The sequence below is a fragment of the Scyliorhinus torazame genome, chromosome 3, assembly GCF_047496885.1.
Source record: "Scyliorhinus torazame isolate Kashiwa2021f chromosome 3, sScyTor2.1, whole genome shotgun sequence".
Lineage (NCBI taxonomy): Eukaryota > Metazoa > Chordata > Chondrichthyes > Carcharhiniformes > Scyliorhinidae > Scyliorhinus > Scyliorhinus torazame.
Window position 1 is genome coordinate 94,965,149 of NC_092709.1, and position 25,553 is coordinate 94,990,701.

Sequence of the window (25,553 nt, forward strand, 5' to 3'; positions counted from 1 at the left end):
TAAAGTCATTAATAATTGTGACATGACGACTGGGCTATTTATCCTCACTGGGGTTTCATTTGCCTCTTCAAACCAAAACAAAATAAAACTATACACCCCCATGAACCGATGTTCCAAGTTGGGATACCCTCGCAGATAACATCAGTGTGCAGCGTCACACACGCACACATACAAATGTACGCACTCACTCACACAAACACATATGTTCTGCACATATACATGCCGCACATACGCATAGCGCACGCCCGCACACTCTCACACATGCCCACACGTATATACGCGTGCACAGACACAAACACACATATACATACATAAATGGATGATTTGAATTTGAGTACAGGAAATTTGTGCAGATGTACAAAGAGACCGAGGTGTTCAAATACATAAATCAATGAAAGTGTGAGAGGAGGGAGATATAGGCTGGGATTCCCCGTTTGAGAGACTAAGGGCTGCATTCTTCCACCCCATCCGCGAGAAGATCGCGATGGGCGAGACGTGGACCATGTAATGGTCCACTGACCTCAGGCAGGAATTTCCGGTCGCCGGGCTGTCGCCGCTGGAGAATCCCGCCCTAAGTGATGACGGCGAGACTGAATCGGTTGTGTTCCAGAACCAGAAAGCTGTGCCGGTACCGGAGCAATTCAGGACCCGTTAATGGGCTAACACTGGCGCTACATGGAGCTAGTGCAATTCCCATGCATAACTGCGTCCAATTCTCCAGGGTCAGGATTGGCACTCGAGAGGCTGACAAGCTGCAACCGCATGTAAGCACTCCACTCCCCATACAGTCACAGAACCAGGGACTACATTTGGATATTCTGAATTCTCCCCCTGTGTACCCGAACAGGTGCCAGAATGTGGCGACTAGGGGCTTTTCACAGTAACTTCATTGCAGTGTTAATGTAAGCCTTCTTGTGGCAATAAAGATTATTATATTATTCCACAACGGGGTGTCAGCAACCATCCAACGCCTGCAGGTGCAGTTGAAGGAGTTCAACCGCCTGCAGGGGCAGGAGATGGTGCCGGTCATGCTTGCTACACAGGCCAACACTGGACAGGTGGCGTCTGCATTGGAGGCCTTGGGTGTGAGAGTCACAGCCATGGGTCAAGATGTCCAAGGCCTGGGACACTTTATGGGCATTGGCCGAGGCACATGACAGGGAGGCACTATCACAGGTAGCCATGTAGCAGGGCCACCTGGACATTGCAGTGGCGCTCCAGAGTTTGGCTCAGTCACAACGGATGGCTGCAGGCATCAATGACATTGCCCAGGCACTGGCTGACCCGAGCTGGTCACAGAGGGATGTGACCCAGTGCTCCATGGCCACAAGCATTGAGACCCTGGTCGAGACGAGAATGGGCCTCCAGGGCTGGCATGGGAGCCCCCGGAGCTCGCTCCGGCCGCATCCATGTCCCAAGGAGTAACCTGGGGGCCATCGGGCAGCCCAAGGGACGAGGAGCTGATGGGGCCTATCCCGGTGATCTCCACAGGGGAGGGACCGGAACACCACAGGGTCTCAGACTCCCCACCCCTCCTCTCCCCGGCACATCCGCTGGGCAGCGGGCAGAACATGGCAGCACTACACCACCTGGCACACCCGAGAGACTGATAGGCCCATCCAGACCCGGTCGCTCCAGAGGACGGTCGCCAAGGAGAACCCAGGGCACAGAGTGGAAATCGCAGCAGGCCACCTCCACCCCTGATGTCACCTGGGGAACCACCTAGATGGAACGTTAGGGACCCTGAGGACAGAAAGTTGGACACCAGTTAAGATGGCACAGGTGCAGTGCACAGGATAGCATTAGGAGTTGGGCACTAACCTGTAGAAACATGTTCACCTGCAATAAACACCTGTTCACAAGCATTCCAACCTGCCTCAGTGCTCTGTCAGAAGGGTGTGAGTGATGGGCTGGGCTGTCTGCAGAGGGGGCGAAGGGCCGGGGTGGATGGGCAGCTGTTGGCAGTGGGCATGGGCCAGGGCCCCCAGGTGAGCCACCGCACACCTTTCCGGAACACTGCCCCACCCCCTTACTCCCTCCTCATCCCCGACCCCGGATCCCATCCCCATCTCCGCCACCCAAGGGGTTGATGGGACCGTGTGACGGAATGGCCAGCTCGCATGCAGGAACCACCCAGGTGGACAGTGGAAAGTGCTACTGAGGGCAGGAGTCAGCCATTGTCGAACGATGCAGAGCACCAGAGGTCATCGCAGAGTGGGTCATCATCATCTTCCATCCTGCTGATACTGCCAACCCAGGGCCCTCACGCCTGAGTGCGGCAGATAGGAATCACAGAGGTGGATTTAGGTGCGGGGGTGGGGATGGAATGTGGTGCAGGGAGGGTGGACAAGGGAGGGGATGGTCGGCCGTGGGAGGGGGTATGGCGGTGGGACGGGATGTTCATGCTGCCATCAGCAGGCCCCCTAGTTGGTGAACCTGGAGGTGATGAAAGCGTCCCGTGCGCAGCGGCCCGTCATGTGTTGGTGCTCATGGGGGGCCATGCATCCTGTCGATCACCTGCTGGAGCTGGGGCATCCCGGCAATGGCAGTGAATCCCGCTGTCCCGGTAACCTGGTGGGCTCGGTCCATATTGAAGCTGTTACATTGTGCCGGCCTGGCATATAGGTCCTCCGTTATGAGGTCTGTGAGATCCCAGACAGGTCCCCACTCGTCGATTGGAAGGACCTCATGGCGCAAATGTTCAAGGCGTTGGTCACCTTGACAGCCACCAGGAGTGGGTGCCCTCCCCAATACCCCTCTGGTTTCAGGTGCGCCATGATGTGGCAGATATGTGGTACGGTCTCCCTGCTTAACCAGAGTCTTCAGCAAAATGCCTGGTCTGGCAGGACCTCGAATGATGTGCGCTGCCGGTACACATGGGGCCTAATACGGTGTCTTCTTCCTACCTCCTCCTCAGCCTGCTGGGCGGCTGACTCTCCATCCTCACCGGCTGGCTCCTGTTCCTCTGGAGCAAGCACACCTGATGCAGGGCCCTCCCTGAGCAGCTCATTGCATCTGCCAGGGCTGCGGAGGCAAGGCAAATGCCAACCATCCCTGGCTGGATACTTCAATCCATTGTCTGCAGGGGTGAAAGGCAGACACGTTAGCATGGTGCGTACCCTCGTGTCCAACCAGGTCAAATGGGCTACACAGTGGCCCCAACCTGCACTGCAGCCCCTGCCCCTGCATGTTCCCCTCCCCCCCTCCCATCCCACACACCGGCCGTTCCTCCGTCACTCTGCCCTCCACACTGCACCCCAGGCCCCATCAGTGCCTAGCACCGTGGAGGCCTCATGCCCCAGTACCCGTCGCTGCTGGCAGGGGGTAGGAGGCGGTAGGGACGGCTGTATAGCCGATGTTGCTCTGTGCAAACATGGGCCATGCTAGGCAGTAAGTAAGGTGCTTTGCAGGTCGTGGCAATGGTGGGCCGTGCCTGGACAACCCGGTCCCAGGGGTCACTCCGATTCCATGGCCCATCCCCCCGCTACACCCAGCCAACCCTGGAAGACGCCCCCCCCCCCCACTCCACCCCAGCCAGTGGCACGACGGCCATGCCTCGAGGAGCATGTCCTACCTCCTCTCTCTCCCTCAGCAGCCACGACACCTGATTCCAGATTTTAAATACCACAAACGACCCTCGCCGTTGGTAATTCTTCCTGGCAGGGACGGAGCATTGCGGGTGGCCCAGAGAATACCGGGGCTGGTCCGATAATGATATGCTAACGATGTTTACTGTACAATTTGCATGCTCATGCCAGCATGCGGCATAGAACGCATTCACGCCGCTGTTGAGGCTTCGGAGCATGGCATTCCATTGTGTGCCCAGCACCGGCCTCAATTTCTGGTTCACGCACAATTCTTCGCCCATTCGTGTTTCGTGATTCTGGCGTCGGTGGAATGGAGAATCCCGCCCAAAGTCATAAGAAGGCCAGTAAAGTTTTGGATTTTATAAATGCAGGTATAGAATGCAAGAGCAAAGAAGTATTGATAAATGTCACAAAGGATTGGTGCACCTTCTGAGCAGGTGATAATCCAGTTGACAGTGATGTTGCTCTGTACGACAATGCCAACGAAAGATCTTGGGCGACAGATTATTTCATTGAGTACTTCGAGAAGAGTTAGTGACTATGCAGCAAATGCAAAGTCTCACCTTAAACAATGTGCAGCTGACAAAATCCAGCAGCCACCGATGAAGACTCCTCCACAGTTCAAAGTATCACCTTCATAAACTGCTATTTGCCAAGGAAATTCGCCCTACGGAAATGAAAATGAACATAATTGTCTTGTATTTTTAATGGCATACCTAGAGAAGGAAGATATAAAATAGACCCACTATTTTAGACAGTTTTCAAAGAATAGACAGCATCTGTACAAAATGGTCACTTCTCAAACAAGATTTGATACTTTCGACCTGAAATTCAGTACCCATCTCCCAGTTATGTTAATTTCTCTTGGAATTCCGTCAGCCTCACACCCAAATCACAGTGGGTGATGGGGATAAACCACGGAAATTATTTTCAAAGAGCGTGGATTGAACAAAGAACAAAGAACAAAGAAAGGTACAGCACAGGAACAGGCCCTTCGGCCTTCCAAGCCCGTGCCAACCATGCTGCCCGACTAAACTACAATCTTGTACACTTCCTGGGCCCGTATTCCTCTATTCCCATCCTATTCATGTATTTGTCAAGATGCCCCTTAAATTACACTATTGTCCCTGCTTCCACCACCTCCTCCGGCAGCGAGTTCCAGGCACCCACTACCCTCTGTGTAAAAAATTTGCCTCGTACATCTCCTCTAAACCTTGCCCCTCGCACCTTAAACCTATGCCACCTAGTAATTGACCCCTCTACCCTGGGGAAAAGCCTCTGATTATCCACTCTGTCTATGCCCCTCAGAATTTTGTAGACCTCTATCAGGTCACCCCTCAACCTCCGTTGTTCCAGTGAGAACAAACCGAGTTTATTCAACCGCTCCTCATAGCTAATGCCCTCCATACCAGGCAACATTCTCGTAAATCTCTTCTGCACCCTCTCTAAAGCCTCCACATCCTTCTGGTAGTGTGGCGACCAGAATTGAACACTATACTCCAAGTGTGGCCTAACTAAAGTTCCATACAGCTGCAACATGACTTGCCAATTCTTATACTCAATGCCCCGGCCAATGAAGGCAAGCATGCCGTATGCCTTCTTGACTACCTTCTCCACCTGTGTTGCCCCTTTCAGTGACCTGTGGACCTGTACACCTAGATCTCTCTGACTTTCAATACTCTTGAGCGTTCTACCATTCACTGTATATTCCCTACCTGCAATAGACCTTCAAAAATGCATTACCTCACATTTGTCCGGATTAAACTCCATCTGCCATCTCTCCGCCCAAGTCTACAAACGATCTAAATCCTGCTGTATCCTCTGACAGTCCTCATCGCTGTCCGCAATTCCACCAACCTTTGTGTTGTCTGCAAACTTACTAATCAGACCAGTTACATTTTCCTCCAAATCATTTATATATACTACTAACAGCAAAGGTCCCAGCACTGATCCCTGCGGAACACCACTAGTCACAGCCCTCCAATTAGAGAAGCATCCTTCCATTGCTACTCTCTGCCTTCTATGACCTAGCCAGTTCTGTATCCACCTTGCCAGCTCACCCCTGATCCCGTGTGACTTCACCTTTTGTACTAGTCTACCATGAGGGACCTTGTCAAAGGCCTTACTAAAGTCCATATAGACAACATCCACTGCCCTACATGCATCAATCATCTTTGTGACCTCTTCGAAAAACTCTATCAAGTTAGTGAGACACGACCTCTCCTTCACAAAACCATGCTGCCTCTCACTAATACGTCCATTTGCTTCCAAATGGGAGTAGATCCTGTCTCAAAGAATTCTCTCCAGTAATTTCCCTACCACTGACATAAGGCTCAGTGGCCTGTAGTTCCCTGGATTATCCTTGCTACCCTTCTTAAACAGAGGAACTACATTGGCTATTTCCCCAGTCCTCCGGGACATCACCTGAAGACAGTGAGGATCCAAAGATTTCTGTCAAGGCCTCAGCAATTTCCTCTCTAGCCTCCATCAGTATTCTAGGGTAGATCCCATCAGGCCCTGGGGACTTATCTACCTTAATATTTTTCAAGACGCCCAACACCTCGTCTTTTTGGATCTCAATGTGACCCAGGCTATCTGCACATCCTTCTCCAGACTCAGCATCTACCAATTCCTTCTCTTTGGTGAATACTAATGCAAAGTATTAATTTAATACCTTGCCCATTTCCTTTGGCTCCACACATAGATTCCCTTGCCTATCCTTCAGCGGGCCAACCCTTTCCCTGGCTACCCTCTTTCTTTTTATGTACGTGCAAAAAGCCTTGGGATTTTCCTTAACTCTATTTGCCAATGACTTTTCGTGACCCCTTCTAGCCCTCCTGACTCCTTGCTTAAGTTCCTTCCTACTTTCCTTATATTCCACACAGGCTTCGTCTGTTCCCAACCTTTTAGCCCTGACAAATGCCTCCTTTTTCTTTTTGATGAGGCCTACAATATCTCTTGTTATCCAAGGTTTCCGAAAATTGCCGTATTTATCCTTCTTCCTCTCAGGAACATGCCGGTCCTAAATTCCTTTCAACTGACACTTGAAAGCCTCCCACATGTCAGATGTTGATTTACCCTCAAACATCCGCCCCCAATCTAGGTTCTTCAGTTCCCGCCTAATATTGTTATAATTAGCCTTCCCCCAATTTAGCACATTCACCCTAGGACCACTCTTGTGCTGAAAGTGAACACATGGTCATTTTTCTAATACCATGCTTCCTCTCAATGGCTACAGATTTTTTTTCACCTATTCCAGTGAGTTCACCGAAATACACCAAAGTGGATGGCTATTTGTGCAAAAAATGTCTTGGGTTGTCGTGATCACCATCTCTTAGAGGCTTGTTCTTAGCAGTATTTGCTGCAATACCTGGAGATGGCAGTGTCAGGCAAGCGGACTCCAACCCTCACAATTCCACTAGGCCCTGGATCCGTGCCTTATTGATCAGCTAGAGGCTGGATGAATATAGCAATCAGATCCTGGTGTCTCAGCAGGATGCATTGCGGTTGGCACAGTCTGGAGGCACTCACCCCGGATGCAGCCTGTTCTCCCATGGAGATGGAGCTACCAAATTGGGACCTGTAACAAGGCCAAAGCTTCCTTGTTGTTATAGTAAAGGAGAACACAAGAGGTATAACTGTCAGATGTTAAGGGCGGCAGGGTGGCGCAGTGATTAGCACTGCTGTCTCACTGCGCCGAGGACCCGGGTTCAATCCCGGCCTTGGGTCACTGTCTGTGTGGAGCTTGTACATTCTCCCCGTGTCTGCATGGGTCTCCCCCCCACAACCTAAAAGGATGTGTAGTCTAGGTGGATTAGCCACATTAAATTGTCCCTCAATTGGAAAAAAAGAATTGGGTACTGTGAATTTAAATTTTAAAAAAATAACTGTCAGATGTTGCATTGTTTTGGCATCTGGGGCGAAATTCTCCTACCCGCCCCGCCACATTTCTGCGCTGACCGGCCGGCGGGAGTCTCTGTAACGCCGGCCGGTCAATGGGGTTTCCCATTGTGGGGCAGCCCCACGCCGTCGGGAAACCCCCGGGCGCCGGCAGAACGGAGACTCCCGCCGGCGGAGAATGACGCCCCACATCTCAGAGTTTGTATATAAGTGAGACATTCCTCAATTAATCTAGGGCATAATTTAGCTTCAAAAAACAGAGCAACTTCTAGACGGAATTCCGCCAGGAACGACTTTACTATCTAACGACAATTTGATTTTTTTTCTCGAGCCCAGCCGGAAGTGCCCCTACGAGGCCGCACTGAGTCGCATTTCTTCCACTGAGGAGCTCTGCCGACCAGACCTCGTCAGTGCAGGAAGAGATGCGGACGCCATTTTTAAAGGACCTCCTTGATGTGTTAGGCAGGTAGGTTCGATGTGGACTGCTCTCAATGCAGGGAAGCTAGAAACAGACGTCTAACACTGGAGAAGATCCAACACTGTTTTATTCAACGATAGAACTGATATACATATTCAGCTGTGGGTCGACACTATACTGAACTGACTGGACTGACTACTTTGGACCACCTTGCAGTAGGCAGACCAGACTTACTAGCTACCGCATGGTGTTTGCGCTTGCTAGCTCGTGGACTCTGACTGGCTCAGTGACTGGGTCCCGAGAGAGTGGGAAATCTAGTGCCCTCTGGCTTTATAGTGGTAGTGTCCTGTCTGGTGATTGGCTGCACTGTGTTGTATGCTTACTGGTCATCCTGTGTGTCAATCACTGCCTGTCTGCATCTCATTATATACTTGAGTGGATATTATGACATCTCCCCCCTTTTTTTTTAGATATATAAATACGAAGGTGTGCGTGCGTATATGCCTGACTATATACAGAAGGTGTCTAGATGACATAGGAAGGTGTCGATAGTGCAGATACATGGCAAACACAACAATATTTACAGAGGTTAAATCGATGAAATCACAAAACGTACAAAAGTTCAGTCTACAGAGTCAGTCTTTGTGGTGGGCGACGGATTCTTGTCGATCGCCGCAGAGGTGGATCAGGAGCCGCCTGCACGTGGATAGGCGGGATCGCTGCCTTCGCGGTGGTTGCCATGGGCTGGCAGGATTGCTGGTAGATCGGTGGCCTCATGGCAGGGTACGTCTGGAGGAAGCATCGTAGGCGGCGGAGCAATTGGTCAGGTAGTGGGTGTGGAACTCTTCACAGTGCCCGTCTGTTGCGCCGTAGCAGGGAGCCATCAGCCATGTGGACAAGGAACGATCTTGGGGCCACTTGTTTGATCACAACAGCTGTGGCTGACCAGCCGGCCTCAGGCAACTGGACACGAACATGATCAGTTGGGGCCAGCTCGGGTAGATCCGTGGCATGAGCATCGTATGTGGCCTTCTGTTGGGCCCGTGACTGCTGCATTTTCTGTAAGACCGTGAGGTGGTCAAGGTCTGGAACATGGATGGCTGGAACTGTGGGCCTCAGAGTGCGATTTATGAGCATCTGCGCTGGAGACAACCCAGTGGACAGTGGGGTTGCCCTGTATGCCAGCGTCGGCAGGTTGAAGTCGGAGCCTGAGTCTGCAGCTTTGCACAGCAACCGTTTTACAATATGGACCCCTTTCTCGGCCTTCCCGCTTGACTGCGGGTAGTGGGGACTGGAGGTTACGTGACGGAAGTTATAGGACTGTGCAAAATCAGACCATTTTTGGCTGTAAAAGCATGGACCGTTGTCGCTCATTACCGTGAGCGGAATCCCAACCTGGCGAACGTTTCTTTGCAGGCTTTGATTACCGCCTTCGACGTGAGGTCAGACAGTTTCACCACTTCTGGGTAACTAGAGAAGTAGTCGACCAGGAGTACGTAGTCACGCCTCTTGGCGTGGAAAAGGTCTACACCTACTTTGGACCACAGAGAAGTCACGATTTTGTGCTGTTGCAGCGTTTCCTTGGGTTGAGTTGGTTGAAACTTCTGACAGGTAGGGAAGTTGAGGACTGTGTCGGCCATGTCCTGGCTGGTGCCCGGCCAACAGACCGCCTCCTGAGCTCTGTGTCGGCATTTCTCGACCTCAAGGTGACCCTCATGGAGTTGGCCCAGCACCATAGCCTGCATGCTCTGAGGAATTACGATCCTGTTGAGTTTCAGAAGGATTCCGTCCACCACCGTCAGGTCGTCTTTTACGTTATAGAACTGGGGACATTGTCCCTTCTGCCAGCCATGGGTAAGGTGCTGCATCACACGCTGCAGCAGAGGATCCTTGGCCGTCTCCTCACGAATTTGGACTACCCGTTCGTCAGAGGCCGGAAGGTTGGTGGCACACAACTGCACTTGCGCTTCTATGTGGCAGATGAAGTCACTTTGTTCACACGGTATGGTAATGGACCTGGATAGGTCATCTGCAACGATCAGCTCTTTGCCTGGCGTGTAGACAAGTTCGAAGTCGTAGCGGCGTAGCTTAAGAAGAATTTGCTGTAACCGAGGTGTCATGTCATTTAAATCCTTCTGGATTATGTGGACTAGAGGCCTGTGGTCCGTTTCTACCATGAATTTTGGCAGGCCGTAAACGTAGTCGTGAAACTTGACTATCCCTGTCAGGAGACCCAGACACTCTTCTCAATCTGAGCGTACCGTTGCTCAGTGGGTGTCATGGCCCTGGAGGCATACGCCACTGGAGCCCAGGACGAGGAGTCCTCTCACTGAAGGAGCACCGCCCCAATGCCGTCCTGGCTTGCATCAGTCGATATCTTGGTTTCCTTGGTTGGGTCGAAGAACGCTAGGACCGGGGCTGTGGTGAGCTTTGCTTTGAGCTCACGCCATTCCTCTTCATGCGTGGGCAGCCACTGGAATTCCGTCGACTTCTTGACGAGATGGCAGAGGGCCGTGGTGTGGGATGCCATATTGGGAATGAATTTCCCGAGGAAGTTGACAATCCCGAGGAAGCGGAGGAACGCCTTCTTGTCCTCCGGGGTCTTCATGCCGAGACTTTGTCGGCATCTGGCCGCACGCCCTGCTGCGAGATGTGGTCACCCAGGAACTTAATATCTGATTGACCAAATGAGCACTTGGTCCTGTTGAGCTGGAGACCACGTTCATGAATTCTCTGGAATACCTTCTTGAGGCGAGCGATATGTTCCTGGGGCGTTATGGATCAGATAATTATGTCATCAACGTATACTCGCACCCCCTCGATGACCTCCATCATCTGCTCCATGATGCGGTGAAATACTTCGGAGGCAGATATGGAACGGGGTGTTGAACGTGCACAGCTTGCGACTGGACGCGTCCAGCTATATTTGTCAAAAACCCTTGGAGGCGTCCAGCTTAGTAAAGAATTTGGCATGAGCATCTCACTAGTCCACTCTTCACGTTTTGGTATCGGGTAATGCTCCCGCACGATGTTGCGGTTTAGATCCTTAGGGTCAATGCAAATGCAAAGCTCCCTTGACGGCTTCATTACACAGACCATGGAGCTGACCCAGTCTGTTGGCTCTGTGACCTTCGATATGATGCCCTGGTCTTGGAGGTCCTATAATTGCTTCTTCAGACGATCCTTGAGGGGCGCCGGCACCCGGCGTGGTGCATGAATTATAGGGGTGGCGTTCGGCTTGAGCAGGATTTTATATTGGTATGGGAGTGTGCCCATTCCATCGAATACGCTGTGGTACTGCGTGATAATGTCATCTATGTCGGCTTGCAAGTTTCCATCAGGCGAGGCCGTCGCCGGTGACGATGACATGGTGTGGACTTGCTGAGCCAGGTTCAGGAGCTTGCAGGCTCGAGCACCGAGCAGGACGCTCTGTCAGGCCCGATGATTTCAACCACAGTGGTGCCTTGATCGCCTTGTTGGATACCCCTAGTTGACAGGAGTCACTGGCAGCTATGGCATTGCCATTGTAGTCAAGGAGTTGGCAGGCCGGTGGAAGAATGCTTGGTCTGGCGCGGATGGTGTCGAGGTCGGATTTTTAGATGAGGTTTGCTGATGCGCCGGTGTCCAGTTTAAATCGGATGCGAGCCTTGTTCACTGTGAGGACAGCACACCACTCATCGTCGGGATACAGACTCAGGATCGAGAGGCCGTTGTGGTGGAAGACAGCGCATGTGTCATTCTGATGCCCACTTGAGGGTCTTGAGGCACTCAGCATCAGGGTCTGGTGGGCTGTCGGGATCGGAATCTGACATGCCTTGTTGTATTGAGCGGGCACTTCTGCACCGCAGTTGGGATCGTTGGCTGCTGAGCGGTGGATCAGATTTGCAAAGGGCTGCGTAGTGGCCAAGCTTGCCACACTGTAGACACCGGCGTCCTTTTGCCGGACAGTGCCGCTTTAAGTGGGCGGAGCCACAATTCGGACACGTCATGACGCCAACGTCAGCACGTTCCGTGCGCCATCGCGCATGCGCAGGTGCGGTCGGTCAACGTACGCACCTGCGCAGTCGGGTTGTTGGCCTCGTCGTCCACTCGGTCGTGGCGCGCATGCGCAGGGACCGGGGAAAAGCGCGCGAAACGGCCACTCTCCTCAATGCTCAGGCCCTGCATATGTGCAATGGCCTGCACCCGTTCCGCCTCATGGGAGGCCAGCTTTGCAGTTTCTGCCGCCCTGATGTGGCAGTAACGATTCTTGGCATGCTCATGGACAACGCACGTCTCGATAGCGACAGAGAGGGTCAACTGTTTCACTTTCAGGAGCTGCTGCCGAGGGGTGTTGGAGTGGACCCCGAAAACGATCTGATCCCGATCATGGAATCAGCCGTCGAGTCATAGTTACATGACTGCGCTAGGATGCGGAGATGGGTCAAGAAGGACTGAAAAGGTTCATCCTTACCCTGAAGCCTCTGCTGGAAAAGGTACCGTTCAAAGCTCTCATTCACCTCAATGTCTCAGTGGCTGTCAAACCTCAGCAGGACTGTTTTGAATTTTGTTTTGTCTTTGCCGTCAGCGAATGTAAGGCAGTTGTAGATGTGGATGGCATTGTCCCCCGCAGTGGAGAGAAATAGCGCGATCTTCCTGGCATCCGATGCTGCTTCGAGGTCGGAGGCCTCGATGTACAAGAGGAACTTTTGCTTGAAGATTTTCCAGTTGGCGCCGAGGTTGCCAGGAATGCGGAGTTGCGGAGGATGCTGGATATTTTCCATTTCACCGGATGGCTGCTTGCTGGTCGATGCTGATTCACTCGAAGTCGGTCCGTCAAGTATCACTCTGGTACCATGATGTGTTAGGCAGGTAGGTTCGATGTGGACTGCACTCGATGCAGGGAAGCTAGAAACAGACGTCTAACACTGGGGAAGATCCAACACTGTTTTATTAAACGATAGAACTGCTGTACATATTCAGCTGTGGGTCGACACTATACTGAACTGACTGGAGACCTTGTAGTAGCCTGACCAGACTTACTAGTTACCGCATGGTGTTTGTGCTTGCTAGCTTGTGGACTCTGACTGTCTCAGTGGCTGGGTCCCGAGAGAACGGGAAACCTAGTGCTCTCTGGCTTTATAGTGGTAGTGTCCTGTCTGGTGATTGGCTGCACTGTATTGTGTGCTTACTGGTCATCCTGTGTGTCGATAACTGCCTGTCTGCATCCCATTATATACATGAGTGGACATTATGACACTCCTGGATCCCCGATGTGATCTCCGGACCCCCCTTAATGCCCCAACTCACCTATAAGGGGGTCCTCAGGCCCCCTCGCACTCCACCTCATACAGGCAGGGCAGCCCCTGGCTCAATCGCTGGTGTGGGCAAGATGCCAGCTTGGCACCCTGGTAGTGCCATCCTGGCAGTGTCCCTGTCAGCCTGGCAGTGGTACCTGGGCACCCGGATGGCACTGGCAGAATGCCCAGGTGGCACTGCCAGCATGGCAGTGCTGCGGTGCCTGGATGCTACCCTGCCCGGAGACTGGCCACACGGGGGCCTCAAATTGCCTGGGAGACCCACTCCAACTGTCGTTCTGCCCGGTCTCCGTTTGTGGGGACCGGTGCTAAACAGCTCCCAGCTGGGGTGTCCTTGATGAGGCCAATAGATGTTGGGTGGCCATTCGATCCAGCATCAGTATGGTTAAGTGAGTTGTAACTGTGCAAGACTGGGTCCCGTCCAGTGTGCGTGGAATTCGGGTTGCAACGTCTAACCAGATCTCGCAAGTAAAAACTGTCGGGTATCTCGGGAGAGATCCCGGGAAAGGCTTCTCCCGGGATCTACCAGCCGCGTTCCATCCTGATTCCAGCAGGATGTGGCTGGTAAATCGAGCCCCTTCCTTTTCAGGTGAGTACAGATGCGTTCTGGGTGTCACTTCTGAAAGGTCATAGATTGCCTTCTCCTCATCCTTATTCATAAGTGGATATGGTTACATAATGGTTATGTCACTGGACAAAATAAAAGGAATTTAAAAACTGGGGTCAGTAAAAGTGATCATGACGTTGGCAGATTGCCATAAATCACACTCATTGACAAATACTGTTTAGGGAAGAATATCTGCTGGCATTGTCCTGTAAGTAACTTCAGCCCAGCACCAATCATTGTCTCTGTAGCTGAGCTCTTCAGCGAGCTGACCTCAGTAACTTCCTGCCTGAGTTTCTACATGTTTGCGCCAGATGATTCCCTGCATGAAGACCCATTTTCAAATCAACGTTCAGAAGAATGCGCGCTATTCGTCTTTGAGCTGGGACCTACTAGGGTTGGATCAAGTGACAATGCATCTTCAGGAAGGCTGCTCTCCTCCTGAAGTAGCACAGGAGCCTTGATTTTTTTTTAAATGACCTGAAATGAGAATAAGGAGTAGGTTTTGGTGTTAACACCGAGCAGAGAGAGAATGGTTTGGTGAAAGGGATAAAGAGAAAAAAGGTGTGAAGAAACTTTGTACGATGTCTCATCCATGTTATCATTCACCAGAGCTGTGGCTCTCCATGCCTCTGAGGACCAACACATTTTATCCCTTGATGGAGAAGATGTGCAGGTAGACTTGGCCTACCCAGAGGCAGCATTCTAGCAATAGTTGTGCACAAGAAATAAGGGTGTGTGTCAGTGACTATCTTGTAGGATACATAGAGAATGTGCTGTCATAATCATAGTTGATAATGTAGTGTAATGTTGGGAGAAGTGGGAAGTAAGGATTGCAATAGGTGTGATGATGAGTGTGAAAGTGCAAGGAGAAGGAAGTGGAATGATACGTGATGCAATGATTGTAGGAGAGTGAAGGGAAGCAGGGAGGAGACAATTGTGAAGTTGGAGGTGAAGACCTGAGTAGAGAGTACATTTACGTTGATAGCACTGGTGAGATCATTGAATTTTCAACTTTGCAGCCGTGGCCTGGGAGCTAGGCCCCAGGCTTTGGCCTCCTCAGTGACCTCTTGGTGGTGGAGTTATTGCCTGGAGGGCAATGAAATTAATATCGGGAGGTATGTAACACAGCTGCCAACTCATTATCACTTGTTTTACACCATTGGACAAAGTCAACATTTACCACATGTGCTTAAAGACCAAGAGAGAATTATAAACTTACCGGTAGAGCATTTTTACCACCCAAAAGCCTTTTCGATCTTTTCAAGGTGCTTGTTTCTCTGGTAACATGTGAAATTCCACAGGATATTTTAGGAAGTAATGACTTGAGCAGGCCTCTTTCTAAAGGTAATGTTAAATGCATATTGTCAGTCCTCTTATACTCCAAATTCAAGCCAGGCTATACAGGCAGCTTTTTCCAGAACTGGGAGATATGAATTGGAGACAGCTCCTCAAACCAATGGGGATTACTTTGACGATGCAATAGACTATAATTGGCAACCGCGAATCAGCAGGCCATTTTATATCTCTCTTTGTTTCTTATTTAATTCCTGTTGTGCTGAATTGTACCCTAATTAATCTGTGAGGAAATTTGGTAACTGAAAATTAATTACCTGAACATCAGATTCATCTATACCCCGTTATTAGAAAGTCAAATGTGTTCCTTTCCTTTTCAAGTTGCACATTTTCACTGTATATAGTGGAAGGTCCACACAAGCAATCAATGCCTACAACATTTGGCTGACCAGATGGATGGAGGACTTGCGGCAGTTGTTTGTCAGTGGCCCTCTGCCTCTGTCAACAGGAAACAAAACTATTGTGGGCTGTAGTGTAAACCAACCCAGGCAAGAGCTGGAGAATGTGGATTGCGAGCAGCTGTTTGAAGGTAAATCCACATTTGATACATGTACGAGTCTTATAAAGACCAGTTGATTAAAGTGCAGGACTGGCATATCCCTGCAAAAATTAAGGACAGAAATGGCAGGATTAGGGAACCATGGATGACAGGGGAAATTGTGAGACTAGACAAAAAGAAAAAGGAAGCATACATAAGGTCTAGGCAACTAAAAACAGACAAAGCTTTTGAAGAATATAGGGGAAGTAGGAGCAAATTCAAATGGGCAGTTAGGAGGGCTAAAAGGGGTTATTGGCTAGCAGGGTCAAAGAAAATCCCAAGGCCTTTCATACATATATAAGGAGCAAGAGGGTAGCTAGGGAAAGAGTAGGCTCACTCAAGGACAAAGGAGGAAAGTTATGCATGGAGTCAGAGGAAGTCCGTGAGATCCTTGATGAGTACTTTGCATCGGTATTCACCAAGGATAGGGACATGACGGATGTTGAGATTAGGGATGGGTGTGTGAACACTCTGGGACATGTCAGCACAATGAAGGAGAAAGTGTGGGATATCTTAAAATGCATTAAGGTAGACAAGTCCTTGGGCTGGATGGGATATATCCCAGTTTACTGTGGGAGACAAAAGAAGAAATAGCTGGGACCTTAACAAATATCTTTCTATCATCTTTGACCACAAACGAGGTTCCAGAGGACTGGAGAATAGCCAATGTTATCCCTTTATTTTCGAAGGGAAGCAGGGATAATCCAGGTAATTATAGGCCAGTGAGCCTGACGTCAGTGGTGGGGAAGCTGTTGGAGAAGATACTGAGGGACAGGATTTATTCACATTTGGAAGTGAATGGATTTGTTAGTGATAGGCGACATGGTTTTGTGTGGGGAAGGTCATGTCTTCCCAACTTGATGGAGTATTTTGAGGAAGTGACAGGGAAAGGCTGTAGATGTCGGCTACATAGACTTGAGTAAGGCGTTTGATAAGGTCCCTCATGGCAGACTGATACAAAAGCTAAAGTCGCGTGGGATTCGGGGTGTTCTAGCTAGATGGATAAAGAAAGAACTAGCTTGACAACAAGAGACAGAGAGTAGTAGTGGGAGGGAGTTTTTTAGAATGGAGATCTGTAACTAGTGGTGTTCCACAGGGATCAGTGCTCGGACCACTGATGCTTGTAATATATAGACATATGTTCTGGAGGGAAATGTAGATGGTCTGATTAACAAGTTTGCCGATGACATGAAGATAGGTGGAGTTGCAGATAGTGAAGGATAGTCAGAGAATGCAGCAGAATATAGATAGATTAAAGAGTTGGGCAGAGAAATGGCAGATGGAGTTCAAGCCAGACAAATGCGAGATGAGGCATTTTGGAAGATCAAATTCAGGTGTGAATTATACAGCAAATGGCAAAATTCTTAGGAGCATTGACATACAGAGGGATCTGGGCGTTCAGGTCCATAGTTCCATAAAAGTGGCAATGCAGGTGGATAAGGTGGTCAAGAAAGCATTGGGCATGGGGAAAGCAGACCAAGGCAGGCCAGCAGCACGGTTCAATTCCCGTACCAGCCTCCCCGAATAGGCGCCGGAATGTGGCGACTAGGGGCTTTTCACAGTAACTTCATTTGAAGCCTACTTGTGACAATAAGCGATTTTCATTTCATTTCATTTCATGCTTGCCTTCATCGGCTGGGGTATTGAATACAAGAGTTGGCAGGTCATGTTACAGTTGTATAAAACTTTAGTTCAGCCATATTTGGAATATTGTGTGCAGTTCTGGTTGCCACACTACCAGAAGGATGTGAACGTTTTGGAGAGAGTGCAAAGAAGGTTTAGCAGCATGTTGCCTGGTCTGGAGAGTGTTAACCATGAGGAGAGGTTGAATAAACTCAGATTGTTTGAGTTGGAAAGATAGAGTCTGAGGGGAGACCTGATTGAGGTCTACAAAATTACAAGAGGTGTAGACAGGGTGAACAGTCAGAAGCTTTTTCCCAGGGTGGAAGACTCAATTACAAGGGGGCACAGGTTCAAGGTGAGGGGGGAAAGTTTAGGGGAGATGTGCGGGGAAAGTTTTTCAAGCAGAATGTGGTAGCTGCCTGGAACGTGTTGCCAGTGAAGGTGGTGGAGGCAGGCACAATAACAACGGTTAAGATATATCTTGATAGACACATGAAGGGTGGGGAATGGAGGGATACAGAACGTTTGGGCAATAAGTAGTAGGTCTAAATAAGCAATCTGGATCGGCGCAGGCTTGGTGGGCCAAAGGGCCTGTTCCTGTGCTGCAATATTCTTTGTCTTTGTACATGAACCAATGGTACTGCAGGCCCATAGACATGAGGCTCCGTGGCTCTTCCACTGAAATAAGGCTGAATATCTGTTCTCCCGACCTCCTGCCAATATATCCCAGCAGAGCTACAGAGACTTGGCAGGCCACTGCAAACAGGATCTGTGTTTCACTGCAAAGGAAACCTTCTCAAGGCTTTCAGCAGCACTTTGAAAACAATTTTATCTTTATTTTCGATTCATACAATTACAATTATCTTTTATTTATTCAGCAACCAAGTCGCTGGGTCTCTCGGACAGTTAATAGTACATGCCAGGGAAGAAGCTGAAGCAGTTTGTTTCTCCCTTAATGGACTCATTCGCAATTTCACCTCTCCTTTATTAACATGAGAGGGACATGCGCCAATCACGATCTGATACCACCCAAAAGTCACCATTCTTCATCTGAAGGTCTAGTGAGTGAGCATCATAAGCTATTTGACAATGGAGAGCTCAATCTATTCCTCACTTAACATCAAGGGATGAATTTTACAGGGGGGCATGGAGATGATTCCTCACCTCCCCACCAGTCAAAACGTCAGTCGGGCGATAATACATTGGAGGTGGCCTTAGTGACTTATCGAGTCTTATAAAGAGTAGGACTTATTGCGCCGCTCAGGGGCAAGACGTCCTGCCCTCGAGAGCTGCCATCAGCTCTGTAGTCCCAGAAGAAAGTGGTTGCCATTGCTGGGTCTACCCACAGTCCCCAGGAAGGAAGAATATGGATACATGGATACCGACTGCACTTTAAAGTCAGCCCAGGCATTTAGGCTGGGGAGGGACTGGAGACCGCAGCAAGTTTATTGGGGGGTGTGGAGTGGGGTTTTAGAGGCCAGCGGGGATGAACAAAGTAGGGGTACCATCTTAGAGGTCCAAAGAGCACAGGGGCGACACCCATTTCCCCCCTCTTAGGAGGTACTCCTCCTTCCTTCCCGCCTTTACCTGTGCAGAGCCCTGCCAGGCTGTCCGCCTTCCTCCCGCCTTAGCCAAGCCAACATATTATATGGAATGAGGTCCATAAGTGGCCATTAATTGGCCACTCCACTTCAAATATGCCGGCGGGAGACGGTAAAAAACTCCACCCCAAGGCATATCTGTGCACTTTGTACAGCAATGATCAGGAAGAGTGATGGAGAGTGGGAAGCCTAGCAGGTCTGTGGAAACCAATTGAAGCAATGCATTGTTGTGCTATTTGAGATAAATTGACTGCACAAACCAACAGTCAGTCTGTCTGATGGCCTCTCTGGTTTATATCACCCTGTTTTCCACCAGACAATGTGCAGAATTAAACACTCAACCCCACAGTGGGTTCTAAGGAAGGAGAACATGAAATTGCCTGGACAGGATTCGCTCCGGGATCCCGCTGCCCCGACCTCATGACGATTTTATGCAATGGAGGGCAAGGCCTTAAATGCCCTTGCCCCAGTTGAGGCCCTTCTGCTTAAGGGTAATTTCACCCAGCCCGACAGCTCTGGAGGGGTAAACTGGGAATTAAGAAAGATCGAGTTCGGGTGGGAAGGTGGGGGTGGGCACATCCATCAGAGGTCCCCTTCTGATTGGGGGCACTGACCAGCAGTGGCCTCTGGACCTCCCTCTCTCCTCTGTCTATCCCCTGAGACCCTGATCCTGACACTTACTTGACACTCTGGCTCCCGCGCGTTAGGCTCAGGCAGCTCCATGCAGTGTCTCTTTCAGCTACTGCAGTGCTGGAGATCTGAATGACCGGCAGCTCTCCAAGGCAGGACCTCCTCCCAACTGGGGGGTGCGGGGGGCGCGGGGGGGGGGGGGGGGGGGTGAAGTCCCACTTCATGCCAATCAATGCTCATTACAGCATAATATTTCAGCAGGCCACGAAGAGCAGACTCTTCAGATGGCTGGGACTGTACCTCAGTCATCCCAAAAATTCAGGCCAATGTGTTTTGCTGAGGAGATCCTCATAAGAGTTGTGGAAGCAAGTCTCTGACACTTTTGGTCTCAGCTGTATTAATTGAAATCACATCAGTTGAAAATACAGCTGAACATTGCCTCAGAAGAAAACACATGCATTCACTGGAAAAACATGGCTACCACCACATACCTGTATCGTTGGTTGCGCTGCTTCCTTCATAAAAACAAAGACACAAAAAGTGTATTAATCATAATGGCACCCATTTTCACTTAATGTTACTAACACCATCACTCTCGGGATTTACAACTTCCAATAAGCACATTGACTGCAGTGACAATTCATAAACAGATGGATATGATGGGATGAAATTGGTTAATTAATATTTTTGGATCCCTCTAATTACATCAATGATGACTCAAAAGTTGGGAATAGCATGAACTATTGTAAATATTTGTAATAGTAAATTCAACATGTCTAAATGATAACACCAAGCATCGATGTGTTGATGTGCTTATTAAAGTATTTGAAATATGTCATGTTCTGAGTGATTTTTGTGATATTGAGAGATGTGTAGAATGGATAGAAACTCTTTGGTCCATTTCAGGATACGTCTTGAAATATATCTTTGTAATCTCCTTCATCCCAACAATGCGTCCTCTAGTTTCTGGCCTCTTGTACATTTTTGATATCCATTGTCCCACTTCTCTAACGTACTCTGCTTCACTCTATTTTCTCCATTCAGATGCTCTTTAGAGCTTGCCAGAACTCCCAAGTGTGGCAAGAGACTTAAATGGTGTCCCAATCTCCAAAGATACAACACAACAACCCCAAAGCACTATGGGAGGGCCCCAGAACCCCACCCCAAACAAGGCACCCCTGGTCCAATCTCCAGCACACAAAAAATGCCAGCTTGCCAGTACCAACCTCACACTAGCAGTGCCACATGGGCACCTTGGTAGTGCCAGGCTGGTACCCATGTGGAACTGCCAGGGTGGTAGTGCCAACATGCCATCATCAGTGCCAGAGTACCACCCTGCCAAAGGGCATGCACCTGGAGACCCCAAGAGTGCTATTCTGTCTGGTCCCCATTTGGAGACCAGACACAACAGCACTCACCTGAGGTTTCCAAGGCAAAGCGAATAGATCCCAATGCTCAGGTACCCCAGGAAACTACAGGGCAGCACGGTAGCATTGTGGATAGCACAAATGCTTCACAGCTCCAGGGTCCCAGGTTCGATTCCGGCTTGGGTCACTGTCTGTGCGGAGTCTGCACATCCTCCCCGTGTGTGCGTGGGTTTCCTCCGGGTGTTCCGGTTTCCTCCCACAGTCCAAAGATGTGCGGGTTAGGTGGATTGGCCATGCTAAATTGCCCATAGTGTCCAAAATTGCCCTTAGTGTAGGGTGGGGTTACTGGGTTATGGGGATAGGGTGGCGGTGTGGACCTTGGGTAGGGTGCTCTTTCCAAGAGCCGGTGCAGACTCGATGGGCCGAATGGCCTCCTTCTGCACTGTAAATTCTATGATTCTATGATATTAAATTAAGACTAGCTGCATCGCTCTAATATGCAGATTTACTAAAACATGATCCCGCCTACAATGGGCAGGATTTGCATAGCAACATCTAACGAGATAGTTTTAGATTTCATGAAGCGTATGGAGCCGGGTAGATCCCAGGAGCGAGATCTCCCAGCTTTAATTGGTCACGCTGCACCTCGGCGAGCTGCTTTTTAAGCGCAGCGTGGCAGTTGGATCATGCCCACAATTATTGGATCTGGAAGAGGTATCCAAGGGAATTGGGATCCTGTTAGATTGGGGAGTGTGACTGTGTCGGGGGAGTGGGAGTGTGGTGGGAGCGTGACTGTGTTGGGGGAGTGGTGTGTGGGGAGGGAGTGTGACTGTGTGGGGAGTGGGGTGTGGGGAGGGAGTGTGACTGTGTCGGGGGATGGGTGTGTGGGGAGCGAGTGTGACTGTGTCGGGGAGTGGGGTGTGGGGAAGGAGTGTGGCTGTGTCGGGGGAGTGGGGTGTGGAGAGTGACTGTGACTTTGTCGGGGGAGTGGGGTGTGGGAAGGGAGTGCGACTGTGTCGGGGGAGTGAGGTGTGAGGAGGGAGTGTGACTGTGTCGGGGGAGTGGGGAGTGGGGAGGGAGTGTGACTATGATTGGGGAGGGCGGTGTATGGGGAGTGTGACTGTGTCGGGGGAGTGGGGTGTGGGGAGGGAGTGTGACTATGATTAGGGAGGGCGGTGTATGGGGAGTGTGACTGTGTCGGGGGAGTGGGGTGTGGGGAGGGAGTGTAACTATGATTGGGGAGTGCGGTGTATGGGGAGTGTGACTGTGTCGGGGGAGTGGGGTGTGGGGAGGGAGTGTGACTATGATTGGGTTGTGCAGTGTATGGGGAGTGTGACTGTATCGGGGGAGTGGGGTGTGGGGAGGGAGCGTGACTATGATTGGGGAGGGTAGTGTATGGGGAGTGTGACTGTGTCGGGGGAGTGGGAGTGGGGTGGGAGCGGGACTGTGTCGGGGGAGTGGTGTGTGGGGAGGCAGTGTGCCTGTGTGGGGAGTGAGGTGTGGGGATGGAGTGTGACTGTGTCGGGGGATGGGTGTGTGGGGAGCGAGTGTGACTGTGTCGGGGAGTGGGGTGTGGGGAAGGAGTGTGGCTGTGTCGGGGGAGTGGGGTGTGGAGAGTGACAGTGACTTTGTCGGGGGAGTGGGGTGTGGGAAGGGAGTGCGACTGTGTCGGGGGAGTGGGGTGTGAGGAGGGAGTGTGACTATGATTGGGGAGGGCGGTGTATGGGGAGTGTGACTGTGTCGGGGAGTGGGGTGTGGGGAGGGAGTGTGACTATGATTGGGGAGTGCGGTGTTTGGGGGATGTGACTGTGTTGGGGGAGTGGGAGTGGGGTGGGCGCGTGACTGTGTCGGGGGAGTGGTGTGTGGGGAGGCAGTGTGACTGTGTCGGGGGAGTGGTGTGTGGGGAGGGAGTGTGACTGTGTGGGGAGTAAGGTGTGGGGATGGAGTGTGACTGTTTCGGGGGATGGGTGTGTGGGGAGCGAGTGTGACTGTGTCGGGGGAGAGGGGTGTGAGGAGGTAGTGTGGCTGTGTCGGGGGAGTGGGGTGTGAGGAGGGAGTGTGACTGTGTCGGGCGAGTGGGGTCTATGTGGGGAGTGTGACTGTGTCGGGGGAGTGGGGTGTGGGGAGGGAGTATGACTGTGTCTGGGAGGGGGTGTGAGGAGGGTGTTTGATTGTGATTGGGGAGAGGGGTGTGGAGAGGGAATGACACTGTGTCGTGGGAGTGGGGTGTGGGGAGGGAGTATGACTGTGTTGGGGGAGTGGGGTGTGGGGAGGGAGTATGACTGTGTCGGGGGAGTGGGGTGTGGGGAGGCAGTATGACTGTGTCGGGGGACTGGGGTGTGGGGAGGGAGTATGACTGTGTCGGGGTGTGGGTTGTGGGGAGGGAGTGTGACTGTGTCTGAGAATGGTGTGTGGGGAGGGAGTGTGACTGTGTCTGGGAGGGGTGTGTGAGGAGTGAGTGTGATTATGATTGGGGAGGGGTGTGTGGGGAGGGAGTGTGACTGTTTTAGGGGAGTGGGGAGGGAGTGTGACTGTGTCGCAGGAGGGGTGTGGGGAGGGAATGCGACTGTGCCGGGGGAGTGGGGTGTGGGGAGGGAGTGTGACTATCGGGGGAGTGGGGAGTGGGGAGGGAGTGTGACTGTGTCGCGGGAGTGCGGTGTGGGGAGGGAGTGTGACTGTGTCGCGGGAGTGGGTGTAGGGAGGGAGTGTGACTGTGTCGCGGGAGTGGGGTGTAGGGAGGGAGTGTGACTGTGTCGGAGGAGTGAGGTGTGGGTAGGGAGTCTGATTGTGATTGGGGAGTGGGTTGTGGTGAGGGAGTGTGACTGTCGCGGGAGTGGGGTGTAGGGGGGGAGTGTGACTGTGTTGGGGAGTGGGGTGTGGGGAGGGAGTGTGACTGAGTCGGGGGTGTGGGGAGGGAGTGTGACTGTGTCTGAAGAGTGGGATGTGGGGAGGGAGTGTGACTGTGTCTGGGGAGTAAGGTGTGGGGAGGGGGTATGACTTTGTCGGGGGAGGGGGGAGGGAGTGTGACTGTGTCGGGGGTGTGGGGAGAGGGTATGATTGTGTCTGGGGAGTGGGGTGTGGGGAGGGAGTGTGATTGTGTCGGGTGAGTGGGGAGGGAGTGTGACTGTGTCGGGGGTGTGGGGAGGGAGTGTGACTGTGTCTGGGAGTGAGGTGTGGGGTGGGTGTGTGACTGTGTCGCGGGAATGGGGTGTGGGGAAGGAGTGTGACTGTGTCGGGGGTGTGGGGAGGGAGTGTGACTGTGTCTGGGGTGTTGGGAGGGTGTGTGACTGTGTCGGGGTAGTGGGGTGTGGGGAGGGAGTGTGACTGTGTCGGGGGAGTGGGGAGGGAGTGTGACTGTGTCAGGGGTGTGGGGAGGGTGTGTGACTGTGTTGGGGGTGTGGGGAGGGAGTGTGACTGTGTCTGGGGAGTGGGTGTGGGGAGGGAGTGTGACTGTGTCGGGGGAGTGTAGGGAGGGAGTGTGACTGTGTCTGGGGAGTGGGGTGTGGGGAGGGAGTGTGACTGTGTCGGCGGAGTGGGGAGGGAGTGTGACTGTTTTGGGGAGTGGGGTGTGGGGAGGGAGTGTGACTGTGTCAGGGGAGTGGGGTGTGGGGAGGGAGTGTGACTGTGTCAGGTGAGTCGGATGTGGGGAGGGTGTGTGACTGTGCCAGGGGAGTGAGGAGGGACTGTGATTGTGTCAGGCGAGTGGGGTGTGGGGAGGGAGTGTGACTGTGTCAGGGGAGTGGGGAGTGGGGAGGGAGTGTGACTGTGTCGACGGAGTGGGGAGGGAGTGTGACTGTGTCTGGGGAGTGGGGAGTGGGGAGGGAGTGTGACTGTGTCGGGGGAGAGGGGTGTGGGGAGGCAGTATGACTGTGTCGTTGGAGTGGGGTGTGGGGAGGGAGTGTAAATGTCAGAGGAGTGGGGTGTCGTGAGGGAGTGTGACTGTGTCGGGGGAGTGGGGTGTGGGGAGGGAGTGTGACTGTGTCGGGGGAGTGGGGAGGGAGTGTGACTGTGTCAGGGGTGTGGGGATGGTGTGTGACTGTGTCGGGGGTGTGGGGAGGGAGTGTGACTGTGTCTGGGGAGTGGGTGTGGGGAGGGAGTGTGACTGTGTCGGGGGAGTGGGGAGGGAGTGTGACTGTGTCAGGGGTGTGGGGAGGGTGTGTGACTGTGTCGGGGGTGTGGGGAGGGAGTGTGACTGTGTCTGGGGAGTGGGTGTGGGGAGGGAGTGTGACTGTGTCGGGGGAGTGTAGGGAGGGAGTGTGACTGTGTCTGGGGAGTGGGGTGTGGGGAGGGAGTGTGACTGTGTCGGCGGAGTGGGGAGGGAGTGTGACTGTTTTGGGGAGTGGGGTGTGGGGAGGGAGTGTGACTGTGTCAGGGGAGTGGGGTGTGGGGAGGGAGTGTGACTGTGTCAGGTGAGTCGGATGTGGGGAGGGTGTGTGACTGTGTCAGGGGAGTGAGGAGGGACTGTGATTGTGTCAGGCGAGTGGGGTGTGGGGAGGGAGTGTGACTGTGTCAGGGGAGTGGGGAGTGGGGAGGGAGTGTGACTGTGTCGGCGGAGTGGGGAGGGAGTGTGACTGTGTCTGGGGAGTGGGGAGTGGGGAGGGAGTGTGACTGTGTCGTTGGAGTGGGGTGTGG

At 52.0% G+C, this 25,553-nt stretch overlaps 1 protein-coding gene across 1 annotated transcript in view; it reads right to left on the reverse strand.

Moving 5' to 3' along the window:
• Nucleotides 1-25,553, reverse strand: part of cfi (complement factor I) — a 136,095-nt gene that overhangs the window by 15,838 nt on the left and 94,704 nt on the right. The window contains exons 9-11 of the mRNA XM_072496000.1: nucleotides 20,046-20,069; nucleotides 15,029-15,147; nucleotides 4,151-4,254 (exon numbers count right to left, since the gene is read on the reverse strand). Of these exons, the coding sequence (XP_072352101.1) occupies nucleotides 4,151-4,254; nucleotides 15,029-15,147; nucleotides 20,046-20,069 (247 nt within the window). The remainder of the gene's footprint in view (nucleotides 1-4,150; nucleotides 4,255-15,028; nucleotides 15,148-20,045; nucleotides 20,070-25,553) is intronic.